This window comes from Anser anser, assembly GCF_964211835.1.
Source record: "Anser anser genome assembly, chromosome: 2".
Taxonomy (NCBI): Eukaryota; Metazoa; Chordata; class Aves; order Anseriformes; family Anatidae; genus Anser; species Anser anser.
Window position 1 is genome coordinate 905233 of NC_139721.1, and position 12405 is coordinate 917637.

At 67.7% G+C, this 12405-nt stretch overlaps 2 protein-coding genes and 1 long non-coding RNA gene across 4 annotated transcripts; 1 reads left to right on the forward strand and 2 right to left on the reverse strand.

Annotated features, from left to right (window-relative positions):
* Positions 1-492: 492 nt before the first annotated feature.
* Positions 493-3116, reverse strand: LOC310895287. Its single transcript, XR_014580596.1, has 3 exons — positions 3075-3116; positions 783-847; positions 493-567 (listed from the first exon to the last, which is right to left on the reverse strand). It is a non-coding gene; the product is annotated as an uncharacterized lncRNA (long non-coding RNA).
* Positions 3117-3203: 87 nt separating this feature from the next.
* On the forward strand, positions 3204-7934 carry LOC310895588 (protein brambleberry-like). Of its 2 annotated transcripts, XM_083827046.1 has the most exons (11): positions 3204-3243; positions 4216-4445; positions 4877-5053; positions 5139-5361; positions 5435-5551; positions 5678-5866; positions 5945-6163; positions 6306-6396; positions 6666-6727; positions 6878-7444; positions 7568-7934. In XM_083827046.1, exons 1-10 carry the CDS (start codon positions 3234-3236, stop codon positions 7042-7044), a joined length of 1485 nt encoding a protein of 494 aa, XP_083683172.1. In that variant the 5' UTR covers positions 3204-3233; the 3' UTR covers positions 7045-7444; positions 7568-7934. The 2 variants fall into 2 exon arrangements, with proteins under 2 accessions (XP_083683172.1, XP_083683173.1); XM_083827047.1 differs by lacking the exon at positions 7568-7934 and having other exon boundaries at positions 6087-6163; positions 6878-7017.
* GFUS (GDP-L-fucose synthase) lies at positions 7907-11942 on the reverse strand. Its single transcript, XM_083827048.1, has 11 exons — positions 11836-11942; positions 10695-10856; positions 10497-10611; positions 10164-10292; positions 9805-9878; positions 9440-9573; positions 9289-9353; positions 9087-9153; positions 8924-9003; positions 8658-8757; positions 7907-8523 (listed from the first exon to the last, which is right to left on the reverse strand). Exons 2-11 carry the CDS (start codon positions 10844-10846, stop codon positions 8468-8470), a joined length of 972 nt encoding a protein of 323 aa, XP_083683174.1. The 5' UTR covers positions 10847-10856; positions 11836-11942; the 3' UTR covers positions 7907-8467.
* Positions 11943-12405: the final 463 nt, after the last annotated feature.

The following is a 12405-nucleotide window of genomic DNA, read 5'->3' on the forward strand; positions in this document are numbered from 1 at the left end:
AGGAAAAAGGGGAGGAGGAGGAAAAAGGGGAGGAGGAGGAAAAAGGGGAGGAGGAGGAAAAAGGGGGGGACGAGGAAAAAGGGGGGGACGAGGAAAAAGGGGGGGACGAGGAAAAAGGGGGGGAGGACGAGGAAAAAGGGGGGGAGGACGAGGAAAAAGGGGGGAGGACGAGGAAAAGGGGGGAGGACGAGGAAAAGGGGGGAGGACGAGGAAAAGGGGGGGAGGACGAGGAAAAGGGGGGGAGGACGAGGAAAAGGGGGGGAGGACGAGGAAAAGGGGGGGAGGACGAGGAAAACGGGGGGAGGATGAGGAAAACGGGGGGAGGACGAGGAAAACGGGGGGAGGACGAGGAGGACAAGGAGGAAGGGGGTGTCAGGGTGCACCCACCCGCTGCAGCTTCTGCAGGGTGACGCCGGCCGCCAGCGAGACGACGACGTGGTGGGGCCCGACGGCGGGCCGGATCTCCTGCAGGACGCCCGGCAGGACGTGGGGCTTGGTGGCCAGGAAGACCAGGGTGCAATCCTGCAGCACCTCCAGGTTGCAGCGCGTGGTCCGGCACCCCAAATCCTGCCCGTGGGCAGGGCCGAGCGTCACAGCCCCGCAACGCCCGCGGCGTGTTGTCCCCCCCCCACCCCAACCCCACCTCCTAATTTCACCCGGACCCCTACGAGGACGAGGCAAAGCTTCGCAAAGGGGGAAAGGGAACCCCCAAAAACCCCCAACCCCAAGGTGCCTCCCGCCACCGCCCGGGGCTTTGTCACCGTCCCCGGGGCCCCGCTCACCCGCCAGGCGTCCAGGTTCCTGTCCGAGGGCGCGCTGGCCAGGATGCTGCCGGCTGGCACCTTCCCTTGGGGGACACGGGGACCGGGGTGAGCGGCCCCACAGCAGCGGGGCCACCCCAGCGTGGTGGGGACGCGCTGCTCTGGCCCCAGCCCCATCGGCCTGGGGGACACGGGGCGACGGGGGCCCGATCCTGTCCGTCCGTGGGTCAGCCCAGGCGCCCCACGGGGGACGGCTGGGGACATCCTGCTGTGCCACACTACAGTGACGAAATCGAGGTGGCCCCCCCCCAAACGGAGGGGCCACCTCCTGGCTTCGGAGCACAGAGGGGGCTGTCCCCATGTCCCCGTGTCACGCTACGGGGGCAGGGACCCCTCGGGGAGGCCAGGACCACCCCCGTACTCCCTCAGCACGCTATGGGGCAGGGACATCTCAAGGAGGACAGACCCGTCCCCGTGTCCCAAGGTCCCAATGTGCCCACATCCCTAGGTCCCCATGTCCCCACATCCCCATGTCCCAATGTCCCCACATCCCTAAGTCCCAATAGCCATAGGTACCCGTGTCCCCAGATCCCAATGTCCCCAGGTCCCAGTGTCCCCATGTACCTAGGTCCCTGTGTCCCCACGTTCCTAAGTCCCCATGTCCCCACGCACCCACATCCCCAGGTCCCCACATCCCAAGGTCCCCAGGCCCCCATGTCCCCCACATCCCTAGATCCACACATCCCCATGTCCCAATGTCCCCATGTCCCCCCTTTCCAAGGTCCCCATGTCCCTAGGTACCCATGTGCCCAGGTCCCAGTGTCCCCATGTACCTAGGTCCCTATGTCCCCACGTCCCTAGGTCCCCACGTTCCTAGGTCCCCATGCCCCAATGTCCCCACACCCCAGGTCCCCACGTCTCAGTGTCCCCATGTCCCCACATCCCAATGTCCCCATGCCCCAATATCCCCACGTCCCAAGGTCCCCACGCCCCCATGTCTCCCACATCCCTAGATCCGCACATTCCCATGTCCCAAGGTCCTCATGTCCCCTCATCCCACGGTCCCTAGGTACCCACATCCCCAGGTCCCAGTGTCCCCATATCCCCAGGTCCCCACGTCCCCATGTCCCAATGTCCCCCACATCCCAATGTCCCCACGCCCCATGTGCCCACACCCTAGGTCCCCATGTCCCCACGCCCCAATGTCCCCACGCCCCAGGTCCCCACGTCACCACATCCCAATGTCCCCACGTCCCCCACATCCCTAGATCCGCACATCCTCATGTCCCCATGTCCCCCCATCCCAAGGTCCCCATGTCCCTAGGTACCCACATCCCCAGGTCCCAGTGTCCCCATGTACCTAGGTCCCCACGTCCCCATGCCCCAATGTCCCCCACATCCCAATGTCCCCACGCCCCAGGTCCCCACATCCCAATGTCCCCACGCCCCAGGTCCCCACATCCCAATGTCCCCACACCCCAGATCCACGTCCCCAGGCCCCCATGTCCCAGTGTACCCACGCCCCCATGTCCCTATGCCCCCATGTCCCCCACATCCCTAGGTCCCCACATCCCCATGTCCCAATGTCCCCATGTCCCCATGTCCCCCCATCCCAAGGTCCTATGCCCCTAGGTACCCACATCCCCAGGTCCCAATGTCCCCAGGTCGCAGTGTCCCCATGTACCTAGGTCCCTATGTCCCCACCTTCCTAGGTCCCCACGTCCCCATGTCCCCCACAGCCCAATGTCCCCACGCCCCATGTCCCCACGTCCCCGGCTCCCCATGTCCCCACATCCCAATGTCCCCACGCCCCAGGTCCCCACATCCCAATGTCCCCACACCCCAGGTCCCCACATCCCAACATCCCAATGTCCCCAGGTCCCCACACCCCAATGTCCCCACGCGCCCATGTCCCAGTGTCCCCACGTCCCCCACATCCCTAGGTCCCCACATCCCCATGTCCCAATGTCCCCATGTCCCCCCATCCCAAGGTCCCCATGTCCCTAGGTACCCACATCCCCAGGTCCCAGTGTCCCCATATCCCTAGGTCCCCACGTCCCCATACCCCAATGTCCCCCACATCCCAATGTCCCCACGCCCCAGTGTCCCCAGGTCCCCACATCCCCACGCCCCATATCCCCACGCCCCATATCCCCACGCCCCCCAGTTCCGGGTCACCCCGGGGGGAGGCGACAGCGCTGTCCCCGTGTCCCCCCTCCCCGTGTCCCCCCCCCGCAGCACCGGCCCCGTACCTGCCCGCAGCAGCCCCCGGGCCATGCCCCCCGCCATGCGCCCCGCGCCCACGAAGCCCACCCGCAGCTCCGCCGCCTCCATCCCGCACCGCCCCCCCCTCCCAGGAACCTCCCCCCGCCTCGGTTTGTGCCCTCCCATTGGTCGGGCTCCCCCCGCCCCCCCCCCGCTGATTGGTGGACGGGGCTGTAAGAGGCGGGACCAAGGGGGGGGGGGCTTGGGATGTGCGCAGGTGCGGGGGCGCCACGTGGAGGGGGGGGGGGTGAAGATTGGGGACCCCCCCCGGGGGGGTGGTGGGGGCATGGGGGGGGCTGTCCCCAACCCTACGGGGGGGCGACAGTCCCTAACCCTGCCCTGTAACCCTGTGGGGTGCTGGGGGGGCTCCCTATTTGGGGGGGCTCCCTATTTGGGGGGGCTCCCTATTTGGGGGGGATCCCTATTTGGGGGGGGTCCCCTATGGAGGAGGGGGTCCCCTATTGGGGGGGGATTTTCCAATGGGGAGGGGGTCCCCTTTTGGGGGGGGGGTTCCCATATGGGGGGGGCTTCCCCTTTTAGGGGAGGGGGTCCCCTTTTGGGGGGGGTGTTCCTCTATTGGGGACAGGGTTCCCCCTATTGGGGGGGGTTCCCATGTGGGGGGGGCTTCCCCTTTTGGGGGAGGGGGTCCCCTATTGAGGAGGGGGTCCCCTATTGGGGGGGATTTTCCTGTGTGGGGGGGTGTCACCTATGGGGGAGGGGGGCTCCCCTTTTGGGGGAGGGTGCTCCCCTACTGGGGAGGTGGTCCCCTTTTGGGGGGGGATTTTCCAATGGGGAGGGGGTCCCCTATTGGGGGGGGGGGTGTCACCTATGGGGGAGGGGGCTGTGCTCCCCTATTGGGGGGGGGTCCCCTTTTGGGGGAGGGGGTCCCCTTTTGGGGGGGGTGTTCCTCTATTGGGGACAGGGTTCCCCCTTTTGGGGGGGGGGCTTCCCCTTTTGGGGGAGGGGGTCCCCTATTGAGGAGGGGGTCCCCTATTGGGGGGAATTTTCCTATGGGGAGGGGGTCCCCTATTGGGGGGGGGGAGTTCCCCTATTGGGGAGGGGTTCCCCTATGGGGAGGGGGGTTCCCCTATTTGGGGGGGGTTGGGCTCAGCTGCACACCCCCCAGGATTTGGGGAGGGGGCTGCCCCAGCTTTTTGCGTGCCCCCCCCCCTTATTTTTCATGCTGCAGGACCCCCCGCCATGCCGCCCCCCCATTGCTGCTGGGCTCTGCTCCTCCTCTGCGCCCCCGCTGCCGGGGGGCTGCTGGGTTTCGGCACCCCTCCCCAAGAGGGGGGGGCCCCCCCCCAAGGACCGCCGAGCCCCCCCGGCGTCCCCTTCGAGATGGCGACGGGCGACGAGCGCTTCCAGGCCGAGGGGGCGCAGTGGGAGCTGTCGCCCCTGGACTCCTGCCACCGCCAGGTGCGGCCACGGGGGTCCCCTTGGTTGGGATATGGGGGGGACCCTGGGGCCCCCCCCACCTTGGGGAGCCACCCTGGGGTGCCCTGGGGTAAAACAGTCCCGTTTATCCTCATTTTGGGGTAAAACAGTCCCGTTTATCCTCGTTTTGGGGTAAAACACTCCCGTTTATCCCATTCCCTGTGATGCCATATTTCTGCTCCTCACTCCTCCATCCTTGCGCACTGCTGAAGTTCCCCCCCCCCCCCAAAAAAAATTGCGCTCGGGGCTGGCTCCTGGAGCCCGCGCTGCTCCTCGTAGCATCCCCTCTCGCTCCTCCGAGCGCTTTCGGAGAGGGATTTGGCTCCGGGGGGCTCATTATGGGGATGAAACGAGGGGGTTACGCGCGGCGGGGGTGATGCTGACGCCCCCCGCGGTGCCGCCACCCCCCCCAGCCGCTGGCGAGCTGCACGGCCGCCATGGACCCCGACACCCGGAGCGCCTACCGCGTCGTCTCGATCCGCGCCCGCGCCGCCTGCTACGCTGCCCGCCAGCTGGAATTCCGCCGTCGCGCCAAGCGCGCCGTGGCCGCCGCCGCCTTCGACCGGCTCGACGCCACGCGGGCTCTCAAGGTGCGCGGTGGCGGGGTTGGGCGGTGCGGGGCGGGCGGCCGCGGGGCCGCCGCGTCACCCCCCTTCGTGTCCTCCCCGCGGGCAGGAGGGGCGCGAGGAGCTGCGGGAGCGGACGGCCGAGGGGTTGCGGCGGGCGCTGAGCGGGCGGAGGGTGCTGGAAGAGCAGCAGGAGCGCCTCGCGGGGCAGCAGGGCAGGCTGGAGGCTTCCATCCGCCGCGCCGTGCGGCAGCGGGCGCTGGAGGAGCGGCTCGTCGACGGCGGGCGGCACCGGGCGGCCCGGCTCGTGGAGGGCGTCGCACGCAGCGTGGGTAAGAGCTGTCGGCTGGGTGGGCCGACGCGTCCCCGTCGCGCCCCGTGGGCCCGACGCGGCTTCTGGCGCAGGGAACGTCAGCGGGAGCCTGGCGGCGCAGGACGAGGGGCTGCGGGACGGGGAACGAGCCATCCTGGCCGACCTCCGCCGTGCGCAGGAAAGAGCTCGGGACGTCTCCGCCCAGCTAGGTGGGAGCACGGCGACCCCGCGTCCCGGGTGCTTATCCCTTTTGGGATGCCCCCGTCATCCGCGGGGTCGTCCCCTCAGCCTGTGGGCAGGGGCGCTCACCCCGTCCCCGTGTCCTCGGCGCGTAGAGAGCCACCTGGCCTCGCTGCTGGCCCAGCGGAGCCGCGCGGCGCGGTACTTGGAGGAGGTGGCGGGGACGCTGCAGCGCCTCAACCGGAGCCTGGGCCTGGTGCTGGCGGCCGCCGAGGGCGTGCGGAGCGTGCAGAGCGGCGTGGAGGGCCACCTGCGGTGCTTCCGCGCCGCCCTCGCTTGGGCCGGTGAGCCGGGGGGCGCGGGGGGGTGCTGGGTGGCTCGGGCTGGGTGCCGACACCAGGCCCTGCTCCTCCATCCCGCAGGGCTGAGCCCCGGCGCCGTCCCCACCTGCGTCCTGCACGGCTCCTCCTTCCTGCTGCTGGCCCTGCTGCTGGCCTTCCTGCAGGCCCCCGTGCCGCCCCGCGCCCTCCTCATCCTCCTCCTCCTCCTCCTCGTCGGCTCCAGCGCCCTCGGCGAGCTCCGTGGTGCTGGACCCATCGGCTTCCCGGCCCTCGCCGCTCTCCTGGGCCTGGCTGTGGCAGGTGGGGATGGATTTTTGGGGAACGGGTGTGGGGGGACGTGGGCTGAGCACGCGGCGGGGTTGAGCCACCCTAGGGTGCTGCAGCCCGTGTGGGGATGGGCTGGGGGTGCTCTGCCCTCTCCCACCCTCTTGTTTCCCTGCAGGGCACTGGGTGCTGGCGGCTGCCCACCGCATCGCTCGGCTGCTGCTCCACCAGGCTGAGCCTCGCCATCACCTCACCTCCACCCCGGAAAGGTGCGGGGCAGGGGGACGGGCACGGCACCCTTGGGTGCTGCTCGGATCCAGCTGGGCTGTCCCTCCTAAAGGAGCAGAGGTCCTGGGGGGGGATGGGCTGTGGGTACCCAGGGGCGCAGGATGCGTACTGGTGGGCTTCCCTGTGACATTGGGCGCCTTGTCCCAGTGGGTGGTGGTGGGTGGCTGGAGAAGGGTCCCCCATCGTGAGCGGGGGCTGAGGAACGAGCCGCAGAGATGACGGCGCTCGGGCTTTCCCCCTTCCTTCCCAGGGGCTGCAAAATGGGGCTGTTGCGGGAGGAGCTGGACGGGATGGAGCTGAGCTGCCTGCAAGGTGAGAGCTGGGGGGGGGGGGCCTGTAGGAGCCCCGCGGGGTGTCCTATCCAACCCTGGTGGTACCTGTGCCACCGTAGGGTGACCCCATCCGCCACCCTGCGACAGCGGTGCCGGGAGCGCGTCACCCCCCCGACGCCGTGCCTTGCAGAGCCCTCGTGCCTGGAGCAGCCCCCGGTGACGGTCGGGGACCCCCACGCGGCAGGGAGGACATCGCTGGCCCCCGGCAGCTGGAGGACAAAGCGGAGGTTGGCCGCTTCGCCCGCGCACCCCGTCCCCAGGAGGTCCTCGTGCGCGGTAAGCCTGAGCCAGGGGTAGGTGTGGGATATGGGTCCTGCTCCTTGGGGGGCCTGCTGGGTCTCCCGTTAGGGCCGGGATCTTCTAAGGATGGGGGGGGTTCCTTGTTTTCATGACCCTGGATGCCCCCTGGGCTGCTGGGAGAGGTCCTGGTCCTGCAGCACTTGCCCAAGGAGGACTTTTGGGTGGAGGGGGGGCATCCTGCAGACAAAGGCGCTCATCCTGCCCACTACCGCCTGGACCCCGGGGGAAAACGGACATCTCCTGCAGCACAAAGGGGGATCATCACTGGGGATCATCTCTGTGCCCTACCAAACCTCTTCTTCCCCGGCCAGGTGACGCCGGAACCAGGTCTCGGAGCTGGGCAGCGCTGGGAACCCAAACCCTACAGCCCGTGCCGGTCCCTGGCCAGCAGCAACGCGTGAGTACTGCCTGCAGGGGACATCTCTCGACTCCAGGGACGCTTTGGGGCCGGTGTCACCACCCAACCTGATGGCTGGGTGCCCCTCGGGGCCGTGGTGCTGATGGCTGTCTCCTCCCTTAGGTCCTCGCTGTCCCCGCGGTCCCCGTGCCAGGCGCTCACCAGGGCTGGGCAGCGGTGTCGGAAGCGAGCTGCCCGTGGGCAGGACTTCTGCCACCTCCACGCCGACGGGTCCCCACGCCTCTGACCCCTTTTTTCCCCCTCCCCGCGGGGAGGTTTTTAACCCAGTTTTGGCTCTTCCTGATACGGGTGGAGAACACAGAGCTGCGCTCAGCACCCTGTGGGTGCCCTCGGGTGGGTATGGGGCTGCCGGGCTCGCCCCGGCGCGTGCCTTCCTGCTCCCACTCGAGCCCCGTGGGGTGGACGCTCCTCGTCCCACCAGTTTTATGCCATTCGCACACGTTTTAATAAATGCTAGCTTTTATTTATAGCTGGAGCCTTCCCCATTCTGGTTCCTTCCCCACGAGATGCTGGGAGCTGTGGGGCCGTTCCCACCCCGTTGCGCTTGTCCCACGCGCAGCAGCACCACCACCCGCTCCTGTGCTGCAGGAACAGCCCTGATCGGCTTCTCTTTATTACAGCCTAATTACGCGTAATTAGCAGCGTAGCCTGTTACAGCCCAGCAGGAGCTGCCAGCCTCTGCCCCCCGGGGGAGGAACGTGGCCAACGGGGGCTGCTACTGCCCCATTTGGGGTCCCCCGGCACTTTTGGGGTCCCCAATCCTTCCCCCTACCTGAGCGTGGGGTCTTTTCCTTTAGGCTTTTCTACGTAAGATGCTACATGATTTTTTTTTTTTTCATTCTTCCCCCTCCCTGTCCCCGCTCACCCTCAAGCGTAACCAGGACCCTGGTCCCCCTCCGGCTTTGGAAATGTCACCGTCACCAACCCCCCAAGCCCCGTCCCCTGCCCCAGCAGAGGACAGCCCTGAGTCGAAGAGGATGCGCGTGTGCGGGCGCTGCTCCCTCACTTCCTAGCGCTGGCGTAGTTGGCGCGGAACCAGGCGCAGGTCTCCTGCACGGCTGGGGAAGGAGAGGAGGGGGCTGTCAGTAGGGTTTTTTGTTTTTTTTGATGGGGGACGCAATGGGGTGGCCGTACCCCTTTCCCTGGGCACCCCCCCAAGGCAAGGCCGGGGCTGCGCGTGCCCCCTTCTCACCTTGTCTGAAGGGGGTGAACTGGAAGCCGGGGAGGTAGCGCCGGAGCTTGGCGTTGCTGGCTGTCTTCTTGAACTGCCCGTCCGCCTTGGTGGTGTCAAACTGGCACGGGGGCGATTAAGGGAAAAGAAATGGGAGAACTCGGAGGCTACAGGGATGCTCTGGGCACTGCTTTGCCCCGGTATCTGCGTTGTGGGGGGCTCCACTGCGACCCCACAGTCCCCGGTGGGATGTGGGGTGCCCCCGTTTGCTGAATCCTAAAGGATACGATGAGCTCTCCCCTGAAGTCCATGGCCTCCACGATCGCATCCGCCGCCTCCTTGATGGAGACTTCATCTTCTTCGCCCACTGTGGGGAACGGGGATGAGCTGAGGCCGTTTCCCCCCCCCCTTCCTTCCCCTCTTGGAAAGGAAAGGAAAGCTGCTTCTCACCTGACAAGATGATGGGCTCCACCTCCTCGTATTCCCGCAGGACCCAAAGGAACAGCCGGGCCAGATCCTGAAGAGAGGAGCAGATGGTTTTTAGGGGGGGTGGCTGCTCCCCCAGCCCCCCCGCGGCCTCCCCAGCCCCAGGACAACCTGGGAGGGCTCAGCCTGTGTTGAGAGCCAGGTGCTCCCCCAGGTCCACACGTACCAGGGAGTAGATGAACTGCCTCCGGGGCTTGCCGGTGCCCCAGACGGTCAGAGCAGAGCCGGTCTCTGTAGGAGAAGGGGGAGCATCAGACCTGTACTCCAATAAAAAAAAAAAAAAAAACCCAACCCATAAAATGCCCCGCCACGCTCACGTTTGGCCAGGTACACCTTGTGGATGAGCCCCGGCAGCACGTGGCCGTCCTCGATGTTGAAGTTGTCGTGCGGCCCGAAGATGTTGGTGGGGATGACGGCGGTGAAGCGGCAGCCGTGCTGCTCGAAATAGCCCCTGGGCGAGAGCAGGGGGTGAGGGGGTCTCGGGGCCGTCCCCACAAAGCAATCCTTGGGTTTTCCCAGCGTGTCCCCTGGCTTGCACGGCAACTGCCCCCGGCATCTCCGGCTGCCGAGCTCAGGGATCTCCCCAGCCCCGTTAGGCAGCCCTGGAGGTTTCCCCTGCCCTGATATTTATGGGATGCTCACAGCCCTCTGGCACCGGGACGGCTCTCCTGTGGCCCCGCACCTATTCTGGACGTCGATCATCCTCTTGGCGTAGGAGTAGCCGAAGTTGGAGCTGTGGGGTGGCCCGTTGTGAATCTGGGGACAGGAGAGCAGAGAGAGACCCGGTGGGAATTCAGCAGCGGCCACCCCCGGCCTCACCCCACGGGAGCTGCGCGTCCTGGGGTCGGAAACTCGCTGCAGTATTTTGGATGTGGGGAGCTGGTGTGGGTTTTTGACCCCGCTGCACACCTCGGAGAGGCCAGAAGTGCTGCAAGGTGAGGTTTTGCCCACGGATGGGCTGGATAAAAAGGGGTGGTGATGGGCGAGGCCGTGCCACGACCTGGCTGCGTCCCCGTGCGCAGGGGGGATGGGGACGCTCACCATGGTCTCGTCGATGGGGTACGTCGTCTTGTCCGGGAAGATGCAGGTGGAGAGGCAGGAGACAACTTTCTGCACCCCGCACTCGTAGGCCGAGTGCAGGACGTTGTCGTTGATGTGGACGTTTCTCCTCTGGGGACGGAGAGAGAGATTTGTCAGCGGCATCCTCGGCAGGCGGAGCTGGAGGGGGAACCCCAAAACCCCGCACCCTGTAGGGTGCGTTAATGACTACAGCAACCAGAGCAGATGTTTCGGCCCCCGGACAGAATAAGCCGTGCCTCGGGGTTGGGCAGGGCGTTGCGGGACCCCAACGCTGCCTGCTCACCGGGTGCTCACCCAGAAATCCAGGTTGCAGCGGATGTTTTTGAAGAGGCCCCCGACCATGGCAGCCAGGTGGACGACGTGGGTGGGTTTGTGCTTCTCGAAGAGGGCTTTGGTCTCCGCGGCGCTCCTGGCGGGGGGGGGGGGGGGGAAATCATGGGGTTCAGCGGGATGTGGGACAAAAGGAGCACCCCGGGGGTCACCAGGACTCACGTTAAGTCGGCGTCTTTGGAGGACGCGAAGACCCACTCCTCGTCCGGCCGCCCCTCTCCGTCAGCCACCACCTTCTGGATGGCTCTGCCCACCAAGCCCGTGCCACCCGTCACCAGGATGCGCTTGGACTTCGGCCCCGCCGCCTCCGTCATGGCCCCGGCCCTGTGCCACGGGGGAGAGGGACGGGGGGGTGGGGGGTTAAGGCAGGGCCACCTTGGGGGGGGTGGGGGTCACCATTTGGGACCGCCGAGGTGGCACCGGCACCAGCGCAGCCGGACGAGCCCCGGTGGGATTATTTCTTCTGCCTTCGAGCTGCTTCTGCCGGCCAAGCAAGGAAGGAAAACGAAAGCGGCGGGCCTGGCGGTGACGCCCCCGGGGGGGGGGGGGGGGCGGCAGAAACTCGTCAGCTGCGGTCGCTAATTAATCATGGGAACCGGGCGGTGGCCCGAGGGCTCGCGTGCAGGTGGCCGCGGGACGCGACCGTACGGTGCCACGCGGCACCCGCACGCCACGGCCTCCCGGAAACGTTTGCGGGGCCGTAGGCGAGGCTGAGCCCACATCCGTGACCCCCCCCCGCCCCTCGCACCCCGAAGCGTGGGGATGTGACCCCCCCCCCCCCACACCGCACCCCCAAATCCCAGGTCTGTGCCCCCACACCTCCCTGTGCGCCCCAAATCCCAGAGCTGCGCCCTCCCGCGCCCACCCTGCCCCCCCAATCCTAGTGCTGGCCCCCCCAGCACCCCAAATCCCATGCAGCCCCCCCCAGCAGCTCCCCCATACTGGGTCCGGGGCTCCAGCTGTGGGGTACCCCCGGATCCCCCCCCCCAACCCCAGGGGTGCCCCCACTCCTCTGGCACCACCCGACCCCCTAGAGGGGGGGAAGGGGGGTGCCCTCTCCTCCCAACCCCCCACGAACATGTGGGGGGGGTCCCCCAACTGCTCCCCCTCGCTATTTTAGGGGATCCCATCCCAACCCGTGTTGGGGGGGACCCCCCCCATCTCCCCACCCCCCACGGCACGGGGAGGGGGCTCCATTCCCCAAGCCCACCCGGGGGGGGGGGGCTGCTCCCCAACCCCGGGTACCCCCACCTCGGGGTGGGGAGGTAGGGGGGGGAGCCCCCCCCGTTATAGGGGTCCCCACCTGGCTCGGCTCGGCTCGGCTCGGCCCGGCCGCGCTTCCTCGGCCGTCACCGGGCGCCGCCGCTCGGCTCCTCGGGAAATGGAGTCCGCGGCGGGGGGGGGGCGGGCACCGGGGTGGGGTTGGGTTGGGTTGGGTTGGGTTGGGTTGGGTTGGGTTGGGTTGGGTTGGGGGGGGGGGGACCGACATCGGTGTCCCTCGGCTGCCCGGGAGGGGACAGCTCGGGGAGCGGCGTCGCGGCTCCTTGCTTGTCTGAGAGCCTTGTACACGCACGCGTGCAAATGCACGCGCGGGCACGCCGTGACCCCACCGCTGGGTGCTCGCACGGAGGTGACCCCGCACAGCCGTGACCCCGCTGGGTGCACGCGGGCGTGCAAGCACGCGCACCAGCTCACACGCGTGTGCACGCCCACCTACACATGCGTGTGCACGCTTGCACGCCGTGACCCCACCGCTGGGTGCACGCACAGAGGTGACCCCGCACAGCCGTGACCCCGCTGGGTGCACGCGGGTGTGCAAGCACACGCACCAGCTCACACGCCTTCGCACGCGTGTGCCCGCCCACGCGCGTGT

What these genes read in the sequence shown, in the direction of transcription:
- LOC310895588 (XM_083827046.1), top strand. An exon ending in CGCCGCCCTCGCTTGGGCCG is followed by an intron (nt 5,867 to 5,944) that starts GTGAGCCGGGGG and finishes TCCATCCCGCAG; the next exon opens with GGCTGAGCCCCGGCGCCGTC. An exon ending in CTCACCTCCACCCCGGAAAG is followed by an intron (nt 6,397 to 6,665) that starts GTGCGGGGCAGG and finishes CTTCCTTCCCAG; the next exon opens with GGGCTGCAAAATGGGGCTGT.
- GFUS (XM_083827048.1), bottom strand. Translation starts at nt 10,846, where the DNA reads ATGACGGAGGCGGCGGGGCCGAAGTCCAAGCGCATCCTGGTGACGGGT. An exon ending in ACTTCAGGGGAGAGCTCATC is followed by an intron (nt 8,758 to 8,923) that starts GTATCCTTTAGG and finishes CCCCCGTGCCAG; the next exon opens with TTTGACACCACCAAGGCGGA. An exon ending in GTTCACCCCCTTCAGACAAG is followed by an intron (nt 8,524 to 8,657) that starts GTGAGAAGGGGG and finishes CTCCTTCCCCAG; the next exon opens with CCGTGCAGGAGACCTGCGCC.